We start from the raw sequence: 24,898 nt of genomic DNA on the forward strand, positions 1-24,898 counted from the left end.
TCCTTGAGTTTTTTGTCAGTTGAATTATTTTATCAGTTGCTATCATTTATATTAAATTAGACGTTCATAGACTTGTAGAACTTAGTCTGGATTAACAAAAGGCACTGAAAGAAGATGAATTCCTGAGCACAATATGGACATTTTCAGTGCCAAACCTTTCCCTCTATATAACACTATAGTCACTTTTCAGCAACTAATGGTTGGCATATTCCTTTATTTCCTGAATAATTTTGCAAAGTGTGTGGAGGATATTCTGATCTATTCTGAAACCCTAGACTTATATACATATTATGTATATCTTGCTTCACAAAAGCTAAGAGAGCTCCAGTATATTAAAAACTGGAAAACTCTGCATTTGACTTGTCCCAAATTGACTTTGGGGGTAGATGAGACCTTGGTGGCTCCTCATAAGATACTGACTGTACTAACTAGTCTCTGGCCAAAATATGTCTTTTTTAGAATTGTTGTTGTTTGCTTCATTCCTCATTTTATTCCATAGTGGCCCATTGTCAGTTGTGAACTCAGATTCATGTTATCAATGAAGATGCGATCTTTGCCACATCTCCTCCACTTCTGCTATCTCAAGCAAACTTGATAGCTCTATGTAAACATCAGTATTCCACAACATGTGGAACATTCTTACAAAAACTGATTTAGTGTTGAAAAAAATGTTTTGAGATATGCAGATAATATGAATCACAATGAGAACTTTTACCAGCCCGTATTTTATATTGGCATCACAAACACAGGAAAATTTTGAATCAATGTTTTTCAAGGCAAGATCAAGCTGCAACAGGGCTGACTTTGATTAACAGTTCTCCTCCTCGGTTTATCTCCTATGACAGAGCAGATCTTGTCAGTCTCCCCATATTTTCAGCACTTTTACAGCTGCAAATGACTAACTGGAGAAGATGTGCTTATTGTAATGGAGAAAATGTAGTAAGAAAGAAACAATTTACCCAGTTCACCACCTAGGGATAAGGAGGGCAGAAAATAGATTTTTTTTTCCTTCTCTTTTCTCTGTATTTCCATTTGTATTTATTGGGTGTGCAAGACATATTGCAATTATATTTTTCCAGAAAGGACATTCCTTCATTTTCCCCCCATATTCTGCTTCTCAACCTTCTGAAAAAAAATAACCCCAAAACAATGGCTTTATAGAGACTATAGTTTATTGCTCGCAAATAATACTTCAGTGATTCATAAAAAAATGCATGTTAGGCTGATTTGCATAGATGGCATTGGGAGAGGCTCTGTCTACACAATCCGTCAGCTTATCAGACTGAGCCTATTTTATGAGTTTCTAATATATTACTGCCTTGTATTACTTCTTGCATACATCAGGTGCTTCCAGATGGAGGATTTCTGGCTCTGCAGATGAAAAAGCACTATGCAGCTATTTTTTCCTTCTGGAAAGAAAAATGACCCCAAAAAATCACAAATCAAGAAATGGTGAAAAAGAGTTTTCATAAATTCTATAAGTGGGTCTGGGTGATTGTGCAATAAACCGTTTTTGGGAAGCACACAGAAGCAAGCCTCCTGACAGCCCTTCAGCAAGGTCAAGAGACAGAAGCAGCAAAAGTTCCAGGAATGCCCTTTATTGTTGTACGGTAGCCTACAGAATCTTGAAAGCTTGCCAGAGTTTCTCTCTCTACTGTAACTTATACCAAATAAAATCAAGGTGGAGTTATTTTGAGTCTCTCATGCTTTCTATTTTCTCAGGTCTGGCTAACCTTTTCTCCTCCCATAACTGTTCACTGCTCTCTTCCCAAGGCCAGGTCTGCATTCTTTCATATCTTCCTTCCAGATTGCTATGTTACCTCAGTGGTGTAGCCATATAGCCCCATGTGTGGGCATCCCTCTTTCATACTAATTTCACAGCTAACAGAGCTATTATTTAGTCTACTGATTAAGACAAGCATGGATTTGTGGTTCTCTTTAGACAGACAATGTCATCCCTGCTCCCTCTTGCCAATAATCTGTTTGCAAGAAATTTTAATTTCTTGGTGTAGCAGAGATTCAGACAGGAGGGGAGAGCCTCATCCTCCTCTTCTAGTCCCCTTGCTTAAAATTGGGGTTTTCCCTCTTTCCAGAATTCAGCAGCAGCAGAAGTGGATCAGGTTCTTCCATTTTGGGAAGTGTGTTGTGGGGATACCTATGTGTGTGCAGCCTCTAATCTTGCACTCGATATTCTTCTCCAAATTAGAACTGAGCCTGCCCCAGTAAAGGTAAACATTTTGAGAGATGTGCCACAACAAGTTGAGATCATTTCCCTTCTCATATGAAATATGATGATCAGAAATATGATTAATTCAAGTAATTATGACTTGTAGTCATAATTTTTGCCTTTGAGCAAAAAAAGGGAGTTGAGAAAATGCAAATTTGTTTTTCCCTTACACATACATGTGGTTTGAGTTCCTAGATCATATTAAACCATGGCTTGCTTAAATAGTTTATAGGAGGAATTATCTGCTCTCCACAAGACAGGGGCTGATGTCCATGGAAGGGACATGGCCTATTTTCTGGGATTTAAGGTTGGAAATGAAAGTAGAAAGCCTCTGAGAGATCTCTTGCTTTAATTTCAGTCTTTGTTCTTGTATCCCAAAGTGGGCCATTATAACTAGGCTGCAATATTTTAGGGTGCTGCAGAGCCCCTGTGGTTAATTGAATAAACCACAATACTGTAGGCAGTTTACAAGTCATAGATCATCATTTTAAAGCCACAGTGGCTGGCGCAGTACAATCTGCTAAGCCAAAACCAAGCTACTTACAAGATAGGTTAGCACAGGTTTGTTTGTTAATTCCTACAACTTAAATGTCATTCCATTTTCAGAGACCAAGTGGCTTCCGGTATTAATATTTATATTAATATTATATATGAAGTAGATCTTATGCAAACATATCTACATCAGAAACCACCTTGGAAGAAAGAACATGAGGGCATCATCTTTCTTTTGATGAGATACAGTCTAAGGCTGCTTTGTTTTTTTAATCAGTAAAGAAACAAAACATGAAACCCTGTATTATGTTACCTCCATCCTAAATTTGCTGTATATGCTAATTGTTTTTGATATTAGTGTTAATGTGCCATGAAGAAATGCTTAATTCAAAGTATTTTGTATCGATGCATAATATGTACAGAATGTAAACAGTCTGAAAAAGAGCAAAATATCAAGAAAAGATAACTACAAAACAATGACATTCTGGCAGAACTTGCTGATGGATACTGTTAGCTTTCTTTTTTAATATTTGTTGCTGTCTCTTGGCACAAATTCACCATTTCTTCTTCTCTCTGTGATTTTCCACTCCACATGGCAAACCTGAGCAGAACAGATGTCCTTTTTGACATTTCCATGTATTGCATTCCCATGTGTACATGGTGTTTATATGTTCAAATGTGAGGGAATTAAAATAGCAAAGGAATATGAAAGAAACTAAATTTAAATGTATTTTATACTCCAAAAGATGCTGAAAGGTTGGTGTTTATTTATTAAAACATATCAAATCAAAATTCTGCCAAATTAACATTAGGGACTGGGGCCAAAAACACAGGCAAGAAAGGGAAAAGCATGAGATCAGGAGAAAGGCTTAGATACTGGCAGGAAATTACAACAGAGAAGCCAGTAGGGGGTGCCATTCACAATCTCAGATGTTCCTAAAGATGTTTCTCAACTTTGATAGCTTTAAGATGTATGAACTTTAACTCCCAGAATTCCCCAGCCAACATGCTGGCTGGGGAATTCTGGGAGTTGAAGTCCACACATCTCAAAGTTGCCAAGGTTGACAGACACTGGTACAGAGTTTGGGAAACAAACTGGAAGAAGCTGAAATCCTAACATAAGAGGGCAAATACAATGTAATACTACTGAAACTTGGGGAGGATGACACTCAAACTTGGAACCTAGCCCTGGAAAGGTACAACTTTTTCAGAAAGAATAGACTCAGCAGAAAAAGAAGGGGTATTGTACTATAGAAAGCCTATGCCTGCAGAGAATTCACAAATTGGAGCGCATAAAAACTGTTGAAAGCATTTGGATAAGAATAAAATAATAAAGGGAAAGAGAAATAAAAATTATATTATTATGGGAGTTTATTATAGACTGCATGGATAGACAAAAGGTATGGATGATGCCTGTTTGTGCCAGATGACCAGACTTTAAAAGAGGCATGCAATAATAATAATTGAGATTTCAACTACCCTGATATCTGCTGGAAATCTAAGTCTGCTGGAAAGATCCAACAAATTCCTATTCTTTCTTGCTGACAGCTTCATTTGTCAGAAGGCAGAAGGAGGATGAAGGAGGTCTGTTATCCTGGATGTAATCCTATCTAACAAGGGGGAATTGGTTGAAGAAGTGAAAGTTACTGGAACCATGGGAAAAAGTGACCATGTTATTCTTAACTTCAAGATATCAGTGGGAGGAGGAATAGAGAAGGAGCAGACCTCTATATTGGATTTCAGGAGAGTGGATGTAGATGAACTCAAACAGAATGTAGACCAAATCAAATGGCTTGGATTCCTGAAAGTATCTGAGAAGGATGGGAAATCCTACAAAAAGACATACCAAAGGCTTAATTGCAACAATTCTAACTAGAAGGAAAAATGCAGTACATCTAAAGAGACCAGTGTGAATACCCACAGAAATGCTGAAAAGAGAAAGGGATGTGTACTGGAAATACAGTAGAAGGGTGGATATATAACCAAAGAAGAATACAAAGCAATCTCCAGAAACACTCAAGATTTTGTGTCAGAAAGGCTAAAACACAAAATGAGCTGAGGTGTAAGAAATGCCCCAAACAACAACAACAAAAAAACAGTTTTGGAGGGTCAGCAGAAACAGAAGAAAGTCAAAGAGGCCATAGGTCTACTATGAGAAGAAAGAATTGATGAAATCCTAACATAAGAGGGCAAATACAATGTAATACTACTGAAACTTGGGGAGGATGACACTCAAACTTGGAACCTAGCCCTGGAAAGGTACAACTTTTTCAGAAGGAATAGATGATGGCAAGAACGCAAAATGTCTTAACTTATACTTTATGCCTGTTTCTCTTAGAAGGGGGACAAAACTTCAGTTGCCCATCACTGAGTGGAAAGAAGGATTTATAGCTTAAAATTGACAAGGAGTGGGTAAAATAATACTTAGATAATTAAAATGAATTCAACTTTCCATGGTCAGATGAATGAACTAGGGTACTGAAAGAACTATCAGAGGTGACTAGAACTGCTGGTTTTTAATCTTTGAGAACTCCTGGAATCCTAGAAGTCTGAAGGAGAGCAAATGTCCTATTTTCAAAAAGGGGGAAAGAAAGACCCAGGAAATTACAGAGGTGTCTGCTTGAAACATATACTGCTGGAAGATTGCAATTAAGCAAGATCATTCAGCAGATTATTAAACAGCATATTTATAAGTGCTTGGAGCGTATTGATCTGGATGAAGGAGCTGAGAGGATGATTATCAAATCTGCAGATGACACAAAATGAAGCAGGTGGTGAACACTTTAGAAGAAAAAGAAAGATTAAAAAAAAACTAGGCAGGCTTGAACAGTAGGTCAAAACCAACAAGATGACATCTGAAATCCTACATCTGGGGCAACAAAAATGAAAGACTCTGGCTTTGTTCATTTTGCCAATTCAAGAGAAATAAATTCTGAGGCTTTACTTTCTGAGTAGCTTATATATTTTACAAATAAAATAGAATGATATCAAGTCACCGAACCTATAACTATTTAACAGGCATCCAACAATTGTCTTATAGATGCATAAAAGTTGCAATTCTATACATATTTATCTGGAAGTCTTGCTTATTATATCTCTACAGATATAAGACTTATATCTGTGCAGAGCAGTATACCAAATTTAATAAAGGAAATATTTTGGTATGTAATTTGAATTTGGACAAACTTCAATAAGATAAATGCCATCTTCTTGAGAAGTGCTGAGTTTTTTTCCTCTCATTGGTCTTCTGTCTCATTCAGATTACAGATTGTGATGTATAGCGTATGACCTGTTGTACAAAGAAATTTAAAAGAGAACTTAAGATACTCAGTGGTCCCAAGAAGAATTCAGAGCACTAACATATAAGGTTCCCCTCACCTTAATTTCACATACTATTAGGTATTTATTATAGAGGCTAGATCCTTCTCCATCATCTTCTGTTAAATGTGCAAACAAAATGTAACAGGATGAATACTTTAGTGAGATTTAATTAGGAAATATTTTGGAATAATTTGCCTCTAGTGACTTTAAGGAAGCTGCTTGATAGGTCATGAGTATAAATGAGGGATCGCCTCTCCCCGATTACATCAGCCCTTCCCATTAAATCAGGCAGGGAAGGTATGCTACGCGCTCCACTTGCATTTGGTGGGTCCCAGGAGGCAGGCCTTCTCTGCTGTGGCTCCCTCCTTGTGGAACATTCTCCCTCTGAAGTGAGGCTCACCCCTTCCCTGCTGTTGTTTAGGAAGTCCCTCAAGACCTGGTTGTGTCACCAGCCCTGGGGGTCTTTGGATACTGGAGACACTCTTAGATGGCTCCACTGTAATTCTGTTCTGTCTCTGGGGTTTGTATATTTTAAACAATTTTTTAAAAAATTAATGATGTTTTTATTTTAAAAATCACTTTTTATCTTTTTATAATGCTCGTTTTTATCCACTTCTTATTTTATTTAATTGTTGTACAGTGCCCAGAGTTGCTTGTATGAGGTGGGAGGTTATATAAATGTGACATATAATAAATAAATAAATAAATCAGCCAGCCAGCCCTGCATGTATGGTATAGTACATAAGCTTGAAAGATAATCAGATGCAATTATAGCATCTATACTGATGTCTACAAAGACACAAATGTCCATTTTCCATATACACACATATGGAACCACTGAAGAGTTACTAAGAAACAACAAATTTAAAATATGGTGCAGACATCTGTACAGGCACAAAAACAATAATGGTACAATTGCAGTTACAAAGATAATAAACAACAATGGACAAACAAAGGCTGTATTATTTATTTATTATTTTTATATTTATATGCTACTTCAGTCCAGAGGAATTCATTTAGACTGGAAATATTCTGGCAAAAATATCTTAAACTTCTTTTTAATAAATTGCAATTAATTAAAATATATCTGAGCATTTCACAACTACATTGTGTACTCAAGCAACAAGTACTGTCAATTGTAACTTACAGCGAACAGCTGAAGATGTGAGACAGTGGTTTGCCTTGTGTCACCCAGACTATGAGAAAAGTGAGATTTCAGTTCAAAAATTTTCCTGCTCATAAATCTCACACTTCGCCTTATCTCCATGATTTCATTCATATTAAAACAATTACAAAAAAGCTTTTTCTAGCTTTCAGAACACGTGGTTGATCTACAGAGTCTTCCCCTACTTGATGTTCCTCAAAGTGTTAGACCACAGTTAATAAATCAGAGTTGGAAGGGGTTGCTGAAACTAACTTTCTGCTCAGCAGGAATCCAGGCTAAAACATCACAGGCAGATGCTGCCCAGTCTCTGCTTGAACATACTCCATGAGGGGGCGTTCATCTAAAAGCTCTCGTTGATTAATTTATTATAAAATGTATAGATTACTTCAATCTCTCTCTCGCTAGATATAGGTATCATATGGGCAATTTGTTATAACCTTCCTGCAACTGAAATCCATTATTCTGTGTCCTACAGAGTAACTTGCAGCTTTTTTTCTATTAAACATTCTCTCGGTTTCTTAAAGAGTGCCATCATATTCCCCTTTAGTCTTCTCAGAGCTAACCATTCCCAGATCTTTTAATCTCTCATCAAAGGATTTATTTTCTAATCCCTTAGTTATTTTCGTTGGCTTTTTCAATTTGTTCCAGTTTATCTGAATCCTCCTTAATGAACAGAGTACTTAAGATGGGGTTTCATCAATGGAAAATAAAATGGAATGATTCCTGTGGTGCAGCCTTAAATTGTAGCTGTCCTTGTAGTGACATTACACAGCAGTGTGACTCATAGTTTGTAAACAACCACTGTTGATCAGTTTTACAAGTTTATTGCCAAGCCCATTCCTTACCTCTCACTGCTTTGCATTTGTCAGCCTATTTCTCTAATTTATTGATATCGTTATGACTCTTATTTCTGTGTTTTAAAGCACTTTGTGTTATCTGTATATTTCTTACCTCATCCAAGTCATTAATAAAAGTGTTGAAGAGTAGGGGGTCCAAGACAGAATCAGCTAGCACCCCACTCAATACCTTACTCTAGTTTGATGAGGAAACTATTGGAAACACTGCCCACACATGATTTCCAAGGCAGACATTTATCTGTTTAATTGTTATTCCATCCAGCCTGACCTTAAATATTAGGCCTACAGTGTTTCCATAATAAGGAAGCTCCCCCCTCCTTCCCCAAATCTGTGACAAGATTATCCTGGTAAATCTTGATCTTGACAAATCCATGCTGAGTTGTGGTGAGTAGTACATTGTTTTTAAAGTGCTTACTGAGTGAAATTTTTAAGATCTGTCTAGAATATTTTGAGATGTTGTTGTCAGACTGATTAGTCTGTAGTTGTCCAGATCCTTCCTTTATCCATTTCAGAAGTTAAGGATAACATTTGCTATAACTTTTCAATACATAAAAGTTCAGCTAGACCATTATCAAGTTCTGTCAGTTGCCTAAGATGCAGTTTATCTGGTTGGAGGTTTAATCTTATTCAGAGTAAATAGGCATTCCCTGACCATGCTTTTCTCAGTCTCAAACTTCTATCCGTGCCTTCATCCTGCTCTTCATAGTTATGTGGAATACATACACTGTTGTTGGAGAATACATTCAAAATACAGATAGTTCTTGACTTATGACCATTCAAAGTTACAAATGCGCTGAAAAAAGTGAGTTATGGCCATTGCAGCATTCCCATATTTATGTGATCAAAATTTGGGCGCATGGCAGCCCACCTCCACTTACAACCGCAGGGGTGCTTCAACTCCTCCCACCTATCTCCCCCCCATCTATGCCCTTTTGCCCCTGTACCGCCGTGTGCTCTGCCGCCCTAACTGACCTTCACTGTCTTCTTACTCCTGCTGCTGCTAAGGCATACCCAACCTGGCTGCTGGGCTGGCCCAGGCTGGGCTTTGGCAGCAAAATTTAAAAAAAAAAAAAAGCCAAAAGCAGCCCTAGAGTTGCAGCATGCCAAAACACCCCTTTGCAAAAAGCCCTTGGGAAAATTAGCTCTTTTTGTTAGGTTAAATTTTAGTCTTTATTTTTTTGTTTATTTATTTATTTATTTATTTATTTTTATTTTATTTATTTATTTATTTATTGTACTAGGATGCTGGGATTACTTTATATTTGTGAATAGTTTAAAGTTGAGATACGGAATGTTTATTTGAATGGGTGGTTATTTGGGGTTGTTATCTTTGGAATGGTTGGCATTTGGAATGGGTTGTGTATTGGAGTTTGTTTTTTTAAAGGAGAAATGATCGCTTTATGTTATGTTAAACTTTAGGTTTGGTTTGGTTTTCTTATACTTTTTTTTTTTGCCTTTTAAATGGGGTTTTGCTTACAGTTAAGAGTCGAGGTGTGGAAAGTTGAGTTTTATATTTGTCAATTTTAATATTTTAGAGGTCTGGACTTTTTGCTGACAATTAGAATAAGGAGAAGACATTACTTGTTTGATTTATTACTAAGAGATGGATTATGGGATGAAGAGTTTTATATTTCTTAATTAAGTGGGGTGAAATTATGAAATTGTTTATTGTCATGATGAGGTTGGGGAGTCGCTTTCTTAAAAGGGATTTTTTTTGTTTTCTTTTTTTGTTTTCTTTTTTCTTTTACTTTGTATTATCTTTTATTGTTCTTTTAAAAATCTTAATAAAATTATTGATAAAAAGTCCCTGTAGTGCGGCACGCCAAAACACCCCTTGTGCCATCCTGCTTTTGCTTCACATTGCAAAAAAAAAAAAATAGCCAAAAGCAGCCCCTCCCTGAGCAGCAGCTAAAAAGAAAAAAAGAAAACTACAATACTGTAGTACAATTAAATTGCTGTATTTTTCTAAAATAGTAAAAGGATTAGTGTCATGATTATAAAATCACTATAATTCATTTCTTAAACAAACATAGATCATATGAAATCATATTGCTGTCTGTTGATAAAGAGCCAATTCATAGGCTTTCATTAAAAAAAAATAACTTTAAAATTAAAGATTAAAACCAATCTTTAGAGTCTGCTATGCAAATCATAAGAAACTTACTTAATGTTTCTTAAAACCTGAGACTATTAATTTTGTAATATAGGATATACCAGTTCTCTATTCTAAATTTCTTATATATAATCTAATTTTAAGTTGGCAAAGTGTTTAATGTATAAATATTGGGCTATTCATTTAGCCTCTGTAAATCCTTCTCCAACACATTCAGAGCTACTAGAGTTTCAGAGGTTGCTATAGCATCCAGACCAAACAAGGAACATAACAACTGATTTAACTTTATACATTGTCATTCAACTTGGTAAATTATCTTTTAAAAGTTTTAAAAATATTGTTAATCATCTGATTAACAGTAATTATCCCATTTTCAACCCATATTTGTAAAAAAAAAAAAGTTTTCACTACCATTTAAAATTATTTTCCAAAGCATTAATTTCTTATAAGAATTAGGATCAAAATTTAATTTCCTAATAATGCCCAAATATGTCTAACCACCTTAAGTGTTAGAAAAATCACAGAATTCTTACTATAAATATAACCAAGCACTTGTCAAGATTTTAAGGGTGTCAATAATAATTCTCCAATTGAACTTGCAATGGTAAATATTTAGTTTAGTTTTTATTTCAGTACAGTATTGATGTTAACAAATGTGATTAGTTATATACTTTAAAATCAAGAAAATTAAAGCTATAATTATCATAGGAGAGGCATAACTTTAAAAAAAAAATCCAAGGTATATGTTCCTCCCATAAAAAAAATGAACCACTAGTTTATCAATTGACTTAAAATACTTAAGTGAACCTGGCATGGAGAATTCTCTCAAAATAGTATCTGTTCTGAAACCATATTCATTTTCTTCACATTTGTTCTTTCCCTACAAACATTAATACTTTCTTCTATCTTGTGATATCCTTTTTATCTGAATAATACAATTTTATTCATATCTACTAAAAGAAATATTTTCCTAGGAATAATTTTCCCTGGTATTTAATATAATGTGGGGAATAAATAAATTTATTTTTTAATCTTACTTGACTTACTCTTTCTTAAGTACCCAGGATAGTTACCATATTACTGTACCATTTTTACAAATCTAGCTGAAGATTGCTGATAATAATTAAAAAGCTCAAAATGTTTGCATATCTTCAGATAACAAGAACTTTCTACTATATGCACACCCTAAATGTGCCAGATTGTCTTATTAAAACTACAGTGCAAGAGTGATGAACATCTTCTGTGCTTCAAGTTCCTCATTGTCACATTTATCCGTTGAGTTTGCTCCTTTATCTGGCTCTCCTGCTTATGTGGAGTTGCTTCCTCTGTCAGCTCCTATTGTAGCACCTCCATTGTTTGACCTGATAAAGCTGCATCTTTTCTTACTAACTGACGTCTGTCTACTCTCTGCTCCAATGCTTTGATGTTTTTTTCAAGCACCACTTCAGGATTATACTAACTGCAAACATCTGTCAGGCCATTTTTAGGTAGGAATACAAACATGCCATAGGGATTGCTAGTCAGTTACTGGAATGTCTGTACATCTTCACTTCTTTTTTTAAGATACTAACAGTAGAGGCTTTTTTTTCTTGTTCCTTCATCAGGATTTCAGGAACACCTTAACAACCTAGAGGGAATGAATTATTAGGGACTTTTCCCTTGATCTCTCCTGCTAAACTCCACTGCCAAACTTCTTTGAGGTGATTTTGAGAACTTGCTCAGTTTGCTCACTCTTGGAAATCTCCATTAACCCAATATGGCTTTGGTGTTAGCTATGTTCACTGGAAATATGAGACTTGTAACCCAATATATCTGGACAGGCCCTGGTGGGAGAAGGCTGCTGTCTATATAAATATCTGATCCACTGAGATGAAAGAAAGGTAATGTTAATCTACTTCACTCACATATTAATCACAGACTACTAAATATATTCTATGATTAGATAAAAATAAGAATATGGAGGATAATGACAATAAATCAGTTTCAGACAACATCCCTGATGAACTAAATATCTAGTAATTATCCAATTGATTTTACTTAACACTGTGAAGTCACACATAACTAGTTTTCTTTCTCTGTCTTTCTCTTATTATACCAGAGATGCAGCACATAGTCCACATTTATTCACCTAGAATAAAAATTACTGGAGTAGAAATAATGTCACTTAAGAATTAATGGATCAGATCTGTCTTAAAGATTTATCATTTCAGATGAGGTCAATGAATTTATGGTACAAATGGCTATATCCCCAAGGTAATAAAACAGAGCAAAATTATTCATTTTACTTCTGACTAATATTATGCTCAGAATAATTACGGATTTCTCCTATGAGCTCATTCTGATTACTTAAGTTGTGACAGACTGAACATATATCTTTTAGTTCAATAAAACAACATTTTTCTATCTGTAAAATATACAGCGTGTGATCTATTTTAAGAAGTCATTTGCATGCTGAGTAAATTCTGCTGGTTAAAATTCCGCCACATCCCATCCCAAATTAAGTCTCAAATCTTAGCACTTGTTTTTCTTCAAATCACAAGTAAACATATATCAGTGTGCTGTATTATACAGGGAACACTCAGTTTAATTCTAGCAAATTAGTCTACAAGTTTTGTTAACAGGATACACTGTTGTAAGATCAAATTAATATTTTCAAATCATGTTTTATCAAAATCAATGGATTTTTTTCCATAACCAAAAATTATTTTTGTAGATTAGAGGGTGCCACCACAGTTTCTTACAAACTGCTAGTGAAACATTCATTCAGAAGAATTGGGATAATAAAAGATGAGCTGGAGCTAAGTGATTTGGCATGTGCCAGTCTTATTATTGTTGGCCGCACAGTCAGGCAGATGTTTAGACTGGATTTGGCATTGCTGCTCTAGATGCTCAGTTGTTCTTTGTTTCAGTTCCTCTTGTTGTTTAGTTAGAGGGCTTTGTTCTTTCTGAGGAGAAGGCAGAGGAGAGGGTGCCTGGTTTGGGAATGAAAACGATTCAGTAGCTATGCTGGCTTCCTCTACTGCTGACTCCCCCTGGTTTGCCTCTACAGTCTGAACTACTTCTGGCATTATTATTATTATTAGTAGTAGTAGTAGTAGTAGTAGTAGCAGCAGCAGCAGCAGCAACAGCAGCAGCAACAGCAGCAACAGCAGCAGCAGCAACAGCAGCAGCAGCAGCAGCAGCAGCAGCAGCAGTAATATTGTTGGTCGCACAATCAGCCAGGTATTTAGACTGGATTTGGCATTTTTATCCACCTATCAAGTCCTTCCCAAGGATGATGATGATGATGATTTAATTAAATTTATATGCCACCTGACTCCCAACAATTCTGGGCAGTCTAAACTTTACAAAAAAGTCTAAACTTTAACTTGCTGTTAGCATCATCCCATCTTCCTTTCCCTTTGATAGCCTCTCTAAATTTTTGGAATCCTCACTTGTACTTCTGCTTTCACAAATCTTAAATCTTTCATTCAGCTGTGTTCCTAATATTAGCTCTGTTAAATGTTCCTTAATTCATCATTCATGCTCTTCTGATTCCAGATTTATTAAAAAATATTAGTCTGCCCTTTTAAAGTATGAATTGGAATGATTGCTAGTGCATATGAAATGATGTACAAAGCTTTGAAGGGAAGGTGGGAACTGATAATGGTTATATAGCCACAGATGGCTTCCTAAACAATGGGAACTAGTCAGGTGATCTATATAAAAAAGGTGGATTTGATTATTTTTCCCAGGAAAAAAATGTTGCATTTTCTTCCCACTCTTAATTTTCTCTTTTTCCTTTCCAATTCAGGAGGAGAAGGAAGTCTGAAAGCCAGATAGATTTTGTGTGTGTACGTGCCTTTGAGTCATTGTTGACTCCTGGCGACTGCCTGGACAAATCCCTGCAGTTTTCTTGGCAAGATTTCAGAAGTGGTTTGCCCTTGCCTGCTCCCTAGTGCTGAGAGAGAGTGACTGGCCCAAGGTCACCCAGCTGGCTTTGTGCCTAACACGGGATGTGAACTCACGGTCTTCCAGTTTCTAGCCTGATGCCTTTCTTTATTTTTTTTTTATTTTAATAATAACAGAAAAACAAAACAAAACAAAAAGGAACAAAACACAAAGATACATACATTATAAAAAAAAAGCATGACAAGTGGTTAAAAAAAATTAGTGGAAAAGATACAACAGAAAAAATAATTTTAAAAATATAAAGTACAATGTCATTACAACAGTAAACGTAACTTTACTGTTATATAAATTTTAAATTCTATATATATTTATCTAATGCAAATATTATGCAAGTGTGTGTGTGTGTGTGTGTGTGTGTATTTCTAATACAATTATATAACTATTGTTCTTTTTCCTAACCTGTTGAATAAATGAGTCCCATATTTCATTATACTTGTCCATACAAAGTCTATGTCTATAGGCAATCTGTTCATAGTCAGCAAGTATAATCAGGTCTTTGATCCGTTGAGTGAATGGGGCCATACATTTATCTTTCCAATGCTGCAATATCAGTCTTTTAGTGATAGCAAAGGCACGGACAATCCATTTACATTGTGCACTTGTCAAATTCCATGTACTAGATATGTAATTCAAGAGAATATTATCCTCTGAAAAATTTAGCTTTTGTCTCACAGTCACATTTACATGGCCCACTACTTTCTCTCAAAACTTAGTAAGTTTTGTCCTTATTACATCTCCAACAAAATATTGTCTTAGTCCTTTTCTATTCAGATGTAGTGGAGTCCAATAAATTCTAAATATTATTTTTATTGTATAAGTCATAGTTTAAGGACCGTTGGCACTCTTGCTATAGAAGTTAAGACACTCTCCCATTGTCTAGGCAATATAGGAACCTCTAATTCTTTATTCCACTTAGCATCTGCATATCAAATTGATTTATTGATAACAAATAACTAAAAACTAATAGTAGGTCTTTTAGTTTTGAAGGATTTAACAAGCTGTTCTAGTATCTCAGGTGTTTCAGAAGCTAAAAATGCCAAACAATGTCGTTAACAAATGTTGTAACTGTAAATATTGCCATTGGGTTACATCTGATAGATGATATTTATTTCTTAACACAGCATATGTTAAAAATTCATCTTCATCATCTATCAATTGCTCCAAAGTCAATATCCCCAATTCCATCCAATTTTTCCATATCACCATCTCCTTCCCAATTTTTAATGTTGGGTTTCCCCAGAAAGTCAACTTAACATGGGAAAAAGGGTCAAATCCTTTTTTTATTAGACAGTATGTTCCATAGCTTTCTGACATAATCATTCCAGAGATAGTGGAATTCTGTTATATTTAGGTCCTAATACTGCCTGTCCAACCAAAGGTGTTATATGTATATTGCAATGTTGCCCAAACTGGAAAATTAGCATCACTTGTTGGCTTCCAGTATTTCATACTTGACAATAGGTAAGCTTGATGATATAGCTCCAGATTCAGAAAACCGAATCCTCCCTCATTAATTGGTAATTGCATTTTCTGTAAAGATACCCTTGGAATTGAGGAACCCCATAAAAAAATTTTAAACAAAGAATTTGTTTTTTAGAAATATTTTCCAGATATTTGAACAGGAATTCCTCTAAGAATGTAAATTAATCTGGGAATAATATTCATTTTGAGAGCATTCACCTTTCCCCAAAAGGTGAGGTTTAATTACTCCTATCTATCCATATCTGAAGAAACCTCTTTATATATTTTATTTATATTACATGTTACTGAGTATACAGTATATTTTGGTATGTGTTACGCTGCTCCCAGGTTCGGCTTATGGTCACTCACTCACACACTCACAGCCTGTTGAAGCACGCGGATCTTGTCAGCCCCCCTTGCTTTCTACCTGGGTTTTCCAGATAGGTGCGGCTGGAGAAGACAGACACACAGCCCTGGTCAACAGCTGGGAAATAATTAGGGATATACACAAATCACTTCCAACCGAACATTGAGGCACAAGAGGTTCTTTGTAATACACGGAGACCCAGTGAATTTAAAGTAACAGCAAAACTTTACTGGTTACAAGATACATTTGCTCTTTCTCATACACACACACACACGCTCATCCACACTTACCCAGGTCCTTCCCAACTAGGCTGCCAGGCACTAGCTAGAGGGATGGAAGCCGCTAAGTCTGGATCCAAAGGTGACTCAGACAACTCAGAGGACTTAGAGTGGGTGGGCTTTGGGACCCCTTTTATCCCCAAAAGTCCTTGCTGGGTTGATTTACAAGTTGATGGGATTGGGGTGAGGGTTTCCATGTGCTCAGGCCCAACTTCCTTTTTCTGGTTCAGGTCCTTTTTTTTTCCTTAACAACTTGCTTCCTTCTTATCTACCTCCCTGAAGGGATCTCATAGATAAGTTTCCTGGCTTTTGTCCTCTCTGCTTACGTGCCTGCTTCATCTTTAGGTTATGGCAGCTTCAGCCTAGTCTCACATATTCACATACTTAAATATTTAATGGATTCAGTACAAATATGAAATTGATATTCCTTAAATGCATGGGTAACCAAATTTTCACCTACTGGCATCAATTCCAATTTGGACCAGTTAATAGAATATCCTGCTATTTTACTAAAGGCATCTATAATTTGCATCATCATTGGAATAATAGTGTGAGGTTTAGAAATAAACAAAAGACTGTCATCTGCAAATAAAACCAGTTTGTGTTCAACTGAATGATGTACAACTCTGTAAATCTCCCTATGTTGTCTAATAGCACAACCCAAGGGTTCCACACAAATATTAAAAAGCAAGGGTGAAAGTGGGCATCCTTGACTAGTTCTTCTAAATAATGGGAAAGTAGCAGAAAAAAATACCATTAACCTTTACTTTAGATGTGGGCAATTCATATCATATCCTGATCCATTTTATAAATTTCAAAGGAAATCCATACCTGTTTAGTAGAGCAAACATGTACTGTCTATATATTTTGTCAAAGGCTTTTTCAGCATCTAATGATAAAATTACAAATTGGTCTTTATTTTTATTCAAGTCTATTAAATCTACAACCAACCTAATGTTGTCTGCTGCTTGCCTAATTTTTATAAACCCTACTTGATCATTCTTAATATCAAACAGTATCACTTGCTGTAATCTGTTTGCTAGCACTGCTGTTAAGATCTTTGTATCAACATTGATCAGTGAAATTGGATGATAATCAGCACATTGGGTATGATGTTTACCTGATTTTGGTGTAACTGTAATATAAGCCTGATTAAATGCCTCTGATAATATTCCCTTATCAAGTATCTCATCATACAATTGACAAAGTTTTGGCACCGGAAGATTTATAAATGTTTTATACCACTCTATAGGAAATCCATCCAATCCTGGTGTTTTACCACTTGCCATTTTTAAAATTATTTGTTTAATCTATACCTCAGACAATGAAGCAAATAAAAGTTGTTTTTGTGTATCATCTAAGTGTGGTAGATTTAAAAAGGCCTCTATATCTTTCTTCAATATATTCTCCGGTTTGCTATATAATTTTGAATCGAATTTTAAAAATTTACAATTTATATCCTTTGAAGTTTTATATATTGCATCTATTTCACCTCTAATAATTGGAATAATTGCCCTATCTTTCTTTTGCTTTAAGCAATTAGCCAAAATTTTACCTGGTCTTTCACCATTCTCCCAATATCTCTGTCATAAGCATGTTAGCATGAATTCTGTCTGCCGTGATATTATAGTATGTAATTCATATTTCTTCTTCTGTATTTCCCTGTACAAGGTAGTAGATAGGCATCTAACCATCTGTGCCCATAAATATTTCAGTTCCTCTTTCAAATGGTTTTCCCTGTTCCATTAAATCAGCTGCCCCATGGCCTAGTGATACATGAAGTGAAGTTGTCAGAGTGGAGTCTTTTTGCTGGTGCAGTTTTATCTCTTGAATGGCTTTTCTTTGGCCTCCTTACTCTCTGCATTTTGCAACCTGGATAAGCTTGGCTGCCCCAGGCCTTAAAATAATGCTGAATTCACTGCTGCTACTTAGTGTTCATGTTTTATGATTCCTGGGCCTAATTATTACTTACTATTATATTTTTATTCGTATTGATTGTGTGCCCCTTTTCATCACTGCTTGCAGAAAGAAATGTAAATTAATTGAGAAAGTAGTATTTCCCAAGATTTATTCTAAATCTGAAGTATTGAGTATTTGACATAGTCCATTGTCAGACTGCAACAGTATGAGATTTAAAATGGATCTTTTAATGTGAAATGAGCACAATTAATTGCCATCATTTCACAAAGAATCCAGGTTATCTCATCTTTATGTGGACATCAAACTTTTTTCTTACTTTCATCCACTTTTTTTTTTCCTCTTAAGGGAGGTTATCTCTTTAAATTTCCAAAAGTATGGATATACTGAAATAGATTGTTTGAGCAGGAAGAGGTTGACATTAGAAGTGACAGGCATCAAACTTCTCCTACTTGCACCTGCCCCACCCACTTCCCTGAACACCCCAGTTATGATCAAGTGCACAAAGGTTTTGAATATTTTTCCCATTAAAGACAACATTTATATAGTACAGTGGTACCTCGGGTTACGAATTTAATCCGTTCCATGACTCTGGTCGCAACCCGATTTGTTCGCAATCCGAAGCAAATTTTCCCATAAGATTCAATGTAATTACCGTTAATCCGTTCTAGCGTCTGCGGACCACGCGTCAAGGGCGGAAAAACGGCCGCGGACTACGCGGCAGGGCAGAAAACGGCCGCAGACCGCGCAGCAGGGCAGAAAAACGGCCACGGACCACGTGGCATGGGCGGAAAAACAGCCGCGGGCCATGTGGCACGGGCGGAAAAACGGCCACGGACCACGTGGCACGGGCGGGAAAATGGCCACAGACCACGTGGCACGGGCAGAAAAATGGCCGCGGACCACGTGGCACGGGCGGAAAATGGCCGCGGACCACGTAGCACGGTGGAAAATGGCCACGGATCCAGTTCGTACCCCAAGGTGGAGTTCGCAAACCGAGGTAAATTTTTGCGGCCAGAGCTGGTCGTAACCCGAAAAGTTCGTAAGCAGAGGTGTTCATAACCCGAGGTACCACTGTATAGGAATTCTGAAATTTCAGCATACTACAACTGGCATTTCTTTTGGGGGAAGGTGGCTAATGTTTTTCTTTTATATCCCCCCTCCTTATCGCTTGACTTTCATTTCTTACTGGCGAGCCATTTTATGTCTTTCAGGGCAACTTCTATAACATGATCTTATTTTCTTTCCTTTGTTTTGCCTCCATTTGCTTTTTCTACCTTCTAAGTCGTTGCTTTACCAAAAGTGTTAATGAAAGCAATTTGTATGTTCTAAAGTATTGCCACTTCTGCATTTTTACATAGAAAGATACTTTCCTTTTCTCTTGGAATCAGTGAGTTTTCTGACCACCTCCATCCCCACTGCAATTTGTTATTTAATTACAGGATTTTGCTGTCCCACCTCTCTCTCTTCTTCTGATCTATATAATTAAAAATATTGGGCAAACATTTCAAAAGTTTTTTTTTTAATGCTCTGAATCCGAGCAAGGGTCACTTAGACTTTCTGTTAAAGCATGAGTTTCAGAACAGCTAACAAAGAGGGGTAAATAGACTGGATCCAGTTCTCTGATGAGAGAAGCTAACTAAATAATGGACATTCACAAAGGAGAACTATTTATAAAGTATATATATGAAAAGAAGGAATTTTGAATAGTGGAATTTTCTGCAGTATAAATTGTTCTCATCTTACTGGGAACAAAGGCTGTTTCAGAATATCAGAAAAAAGGGATTAGTGATCATGAAAGTTGAAAGAGTAGGATCTATATCCTTATCACTTTGTGTATGGAAAATAGTGAGATGAAAGGATCAAAAAAACATCAGACTCCCAAAAGTGACTGGCCAATTGTAAAATTGCTTTAATTTGCAACAGAAAAACAATAGGTTTGGGGACACAATTCTGCAAGCAATAAAACATGGAAAAATAATTGTCAGTGTTGTAGTAAAACTAATTAATTCATATGAGGTAGAGGTCTGAGCCTGTTTGTGTCCTGTAACACCAAGATAATTTAAGATATGGAATGGCTTGTCCCTGGTGCCAATTGCTCGGAAGTGTGCCATACACACTACAGCAACAACATGCTGATTCCAAACAGATACATGCTAGAATACTGTGACTTGTTACAGGGAGTAAACACCAGTGACCACAGCAAGACTGGATAAGGATATATATGATAAATGCCCATTGAAGGAAATTGAGTCAAAAAGGTTTGATTCATATTGGTTCTTTTCGGGCTTTTGTTGAAATGCTAGTGAGTTGCTCAACAAATGTGCAAGCTTTAAACTAATTAAGTGTTATCACTGAAAAATCAAGAATCAAATATGACTAGTCAAATGCCCAGCATATGTTGTTTTCAATTTGTTTATATGGCAAATGGTTATTAAAACTACATTATTTAATTTAATGCTATCATTTTGTTATGGTATCTTTTTCTGTAGGTTTTAAAATAAAATTTTCCAATTCTGAATAATGTACAAAGATGTGCAAAGGACAGTGCATTCTCATACTTATATCTCAATATATGTATCATACACAGCATGAAAAAATTCAGTCTTTGTAATATTATTAGAATGAAATGAATGACAAAATCTGAGACTGTCACTGCGTATAAAATCTGTAAAAAAGGCACAGAAAATTCTGACATCTGTTTATCTGTTTATAGCTGTGGAAAGATTATTCATTTTAATTCTTGTTTAAAATGCCATATGAAGGAAAAGGCATTTGTGCAAACAAGAGTCATATTTGCATTGTAGATCATGTCTCTGCCATCTGTGAGAGCTGTTGGTGTTGCAGTATTAATGTGTTAATGAAATCATAATAATTTATCTGAAGTAATGGATTCCAAAACCTAGAATGTCTCTTTTTTGAACTTTGGTTTCTAGTGACTTACAACTGGGAAAACCTTTCATAGCTTAATTAGTTCTAGAACCATAATTTACTTTTTTTAAAAAATGGCAATATCTTTACCACACCAAATAATAGGACAGAAAATAACTTGTATTTGGTACAGAAAGACTATCATCATCATAAGGGGTTTTGCCTTATTTTTTGAAAATTGGTTACATCCATTTTTGTCTGCCAAAAATGTATTCAAAAATGACTAGTGAAAAAGCATGGGCAAACAGCTTGGATAATCTTTCCAGCTTGTTAAAATATCACAGTTTCAGAATAGTTGAAATTCACCCAGGTTTTATTATTATTTTCTACTTCATAATTGGAACTCAAATCTAATGCTATATGATGGTTTTGTTTTTTGGATACAACTTAATGCTATCCCACCATTGCTATTTATGGCATTTCAGTAATTTAAAATGTCAGGCTGCATTCTTGTGCCTTATTATAGATGATTTGCTTTCAGTTTTCAAAAGTCATGGGGTCATTTTCCAAATGTTCCTTGATCTTATTTTTATGACTTGAGTTCAATTTGTCAGTCAAAATCCACATGCCCAATTCAGCTTTGCTTATGCATGAAGGCCATCATCTGAATTAAGGCCCATTATAGTCATTGATCTTAAACCTCTTAATGTTATGCTGGACTGTGATCATGCTTTATAATAATATCTCCTAACATTTATATAAAGTTTTACAGTACAATTCTATACATGTTTACTCAAAAGTCTCAGTATGTTCAATGAGATTTACTTCCTACTCATTTTATTTAAGATTGGAGCCTAAGAATGCTTAGTTTTTAATATTTTTTAAGAAAGAGGGCAAATCCAAATGAAAGTCACATAGGTTATTACATCTATGTTGTAGATGTGGGGAGAAGCCCTGAGCCTGCAATCCTGTATGTAATTAATAGGCAATAAATCCTCTTGAATGGAATACAGTTTGCTTTGAGTAAACTAATATAGGGTGGTTTTTCCTGAGTTCATGGCAGAGATAAGTTCTGAAGTGAGAATTTTCTGATTGATAGGGCAGTCGCTTATATTGTGCAGTACTTCAGTTCCACTATATACACCACCTTATGCTTTCATGATAATTCTAAAAAATCTTTTTACAATCCTGTTGCTTTTCCAGAACATCATTTAGGTATGAATATAGACAAAAATACACATACATGCACAGTACTATTGCTTTCATTTTCTAAAGATGCTCAACACTGTAGATGACAACTAGGTTAAATATTATAAAAATAAGTTGTGTGTGGGCAGGTGTCTCGGTGTATATTTATATATTTATCTATATACCTAACAATGTTAGATCAGCTATATTTTGGGATCAGGGCATACAAGTTTCATGAAATATATTTTTTCTGGATAATTCAGATGTTTAAAAATCAGTTATCAAAAGTAAAAAATACTTTTAATGCAAATGACATTATAAAAAAGAAATCACTTTTTTCTTACCTGTTTTGATTTTGTTACTGTGTTGTAGGTGTGTGACTGGTGTAAGCACATAAGACACACAAAAGAGTATCTGGATTTTGGGGACGGGGAAAGAAGGCTTCAATTCTGCAGTGCAAAATGTCTCAATCAGTACAAAATGGACATTTTCTACAAAGAGACACAGGCCAATCTTCCAGCTGGACTCTGCAGCACATTACATCCTCCAGTAGAAAATAAAGCAGAAGGCACTGGGGTGCAGCTGCTGACTCCAGATTCTTGGAATATACCGCTAGCAGATGCTCGGAGAAAGGCCCCATCCCCAGTGTCTGCAGCTGGCCAAATTCAAGGTCCTGGACCATCCACGTCTACCACTGCCTCTCCATCTGATACTGCCAACTGCTCTGTCACTAAAATCCCAACACCAGTTCCCAAACCTATTCCCATCAGTGAGAATCCAAATATTCCACCTGTTTCTGTTCAGCCACCTGCTAGCATTGTGCCTCCAATTGGTGTCCCACCTCGAAGTCCACCCATGGTGATGACAAACCGTGGACCAGTTCCCTTGCCCATATTCATGGAACAGCAAATTCTGCAGCAGATTCGTCCACCATTTATTCGAGGGCCACCTCATCATGCCTCAAATCCAAATAGCCCTCTGTCCAATCCAATGATTCCTGGAATTGGCCCACCACCAGGTGGTCCTAGAAATATAGGCCCCACTTCCAGCCCAATGCATAGGCCAATGCTGTCACCTCATATCCATCCTCCAACGACTCCAACCATGCCTGGAAATCCTCCAGGCTTACTACCCCCTCCACCTCCAGGAGTTCCTTTGCCTACTCTTCCCTTCCCTCCTGTAAGCATGATGCCAAATGGTCCTATGCCCATGCCACAGATGATGAACTTCGGTTTGCCATCTCTTGCCCCATTAGTGCCACCACCAACCCTCTTAGTGCCATATCCTGTTATCGTTCCACTTCCTGTTCCAATCCCAATTCCAATCCCCATTCCTCACATCAATGATTCCAAGCCCCCAAATGGCTTCTCGAGCAACGGGGAAAGCTTCATTCCAAATACATCCAGTGACACAACAGGGGCTAAGCCAACGAGTAACTCTGTGTCCCCAAGGAATTCTAAACAAGGCCCTTCCAAGCCTTCTGATTCAACACCAAGCTGCTCAGGCCAGTCCTTAAATCAAACCCAAGTGCATCAACAGCACAGTAAAAATGAAGTTGTTGATTTGACTGTGAGATCGAGTAGCCCAGTGAACAACAAGTTTGGTTTTCCTACAGTACTACAGGGACCACAGGATGGTGTGATAGACTTAACTGTAGGTCACAGGTCTAGACTACACAATGTTATCCACAGGGCTTTATATGCTGAAGTCAAAGTTGAACATGAAGCTAGCAGTGTTGTAAATCTGACTTTTGGTAGCTCAGAGAAAAGGAACTGCAACGACTGCAGAAAAAATTGCAGCCCCACTGAAACAAAAACATTAGCTGGTAGTGACCCACCTCAAAGCGGCTCCCTCCCAGTTGCCTCTGGCACTCCAGAAAATGCTGCAGCTGCAGCTTGCAATGTCATTGTGAATGGCACAAAAGGCCCAGAGATTTCTAAGAACTCAGAACCACCCCAAGAGCAGAAAAAGACTCAGCTTCAACCCTCCTCACTGGAGGAGTTGCCAGTGAGCGAGCTGGAATCAGTTAAGGAAAACAACTGTACATCAAACTGTCGCCGAGAAGGAGAGTCTGGTAAGAAGACGGGGGAAGAATCTCTGTTTGGGGGAGACAAACAAGATCCCAACCTTAACAATCCTGCCGATGAGGATCATGCATATGCTTTGCGGATGTTACCCAAAGCAGGCTGCGTCATCCAGCCTGTGCCCAAACCAGCGGAAAAGACTGCTATTGGACCGTGCATTATTTCAACGCCAATTCTCAGCACGGGGCCAGAAGATCTAGAGCCACCACTGAAAAGGAGGTGTCTCCGAATTCGAAATCAGAATAAGTAAAGGTTTGTGTAATCCCTAAAGTCTTCTGTGTGAGTAGAATTGATACCGGTATTTTCAGGTAGACGTAACAATATAAGGAGGTCACCATTTGAGAAGCAGGGAAAAAGATTCAAGTTAATCAACTCATTCCCTTAAATTCATTACATATGTCTTGTCTTTGTCATACAACATTTTTGTACTTGTTTTACATACATCAACAGTGTCTGTTTCTTTATGCTCATGGAATATTCTGTTACAACTCTGGCAAAGAAATGGTAGTGAGATATATATGCTAACTAAAGGATCCTTTTCAGTGTTAGTTTTTAAGATCAGGAAATTAACCTGGTCTCTAGGGCTAAGTCATCTGTAAAACAGCA

General features: G+C 36.6%; 1 protein-coding gene across 4 annotated transcripts in view; it reads left to right on the plus strand.

Moving 5' to 3' along the window:
* The window catches only part of SOBP (sine oculis binding protein homolog), a 171,430-nt gene that overhangs the window by 132,740 nt on the left and 13,792 nt on the right, over positions 1-24,898 (plus strand). For all 4 annotated transcript variants that reach the window (XR_015795844.1, XM_088139064.1, XM_088139053.1 and 1 more), the window contains one exon: positions 22,581-24,544. Coding sequence is in view for 3 of the 4 variants with exons in the window: in XM_088139064.1 (XP_087995190.1) it covers positions 22,581-24,542 (1,962 nt within the window). In the remaining variant the exon portion in view is untranslated. The remainder of the gene's footprint in view (positions 1-22,580; positions 24,545-24,898) is intronic.

The sequence above is a fragment of the Python bivittatus genome, unplaced genomic scaffold, assembly GCF_059951505.1.
Source record: "Python bivittatus isolate LINGU-HERP-01145 unplaced genomic scaffold, Pbiv_v1 ctg000020_np1212, whole genome shotgun sequence".
Lineage (NCBI taxonomy): Eukaryota > Metazoa > Chordata > Lepidosauria > Squamata > Pythonidae > Python > Python bivittatus.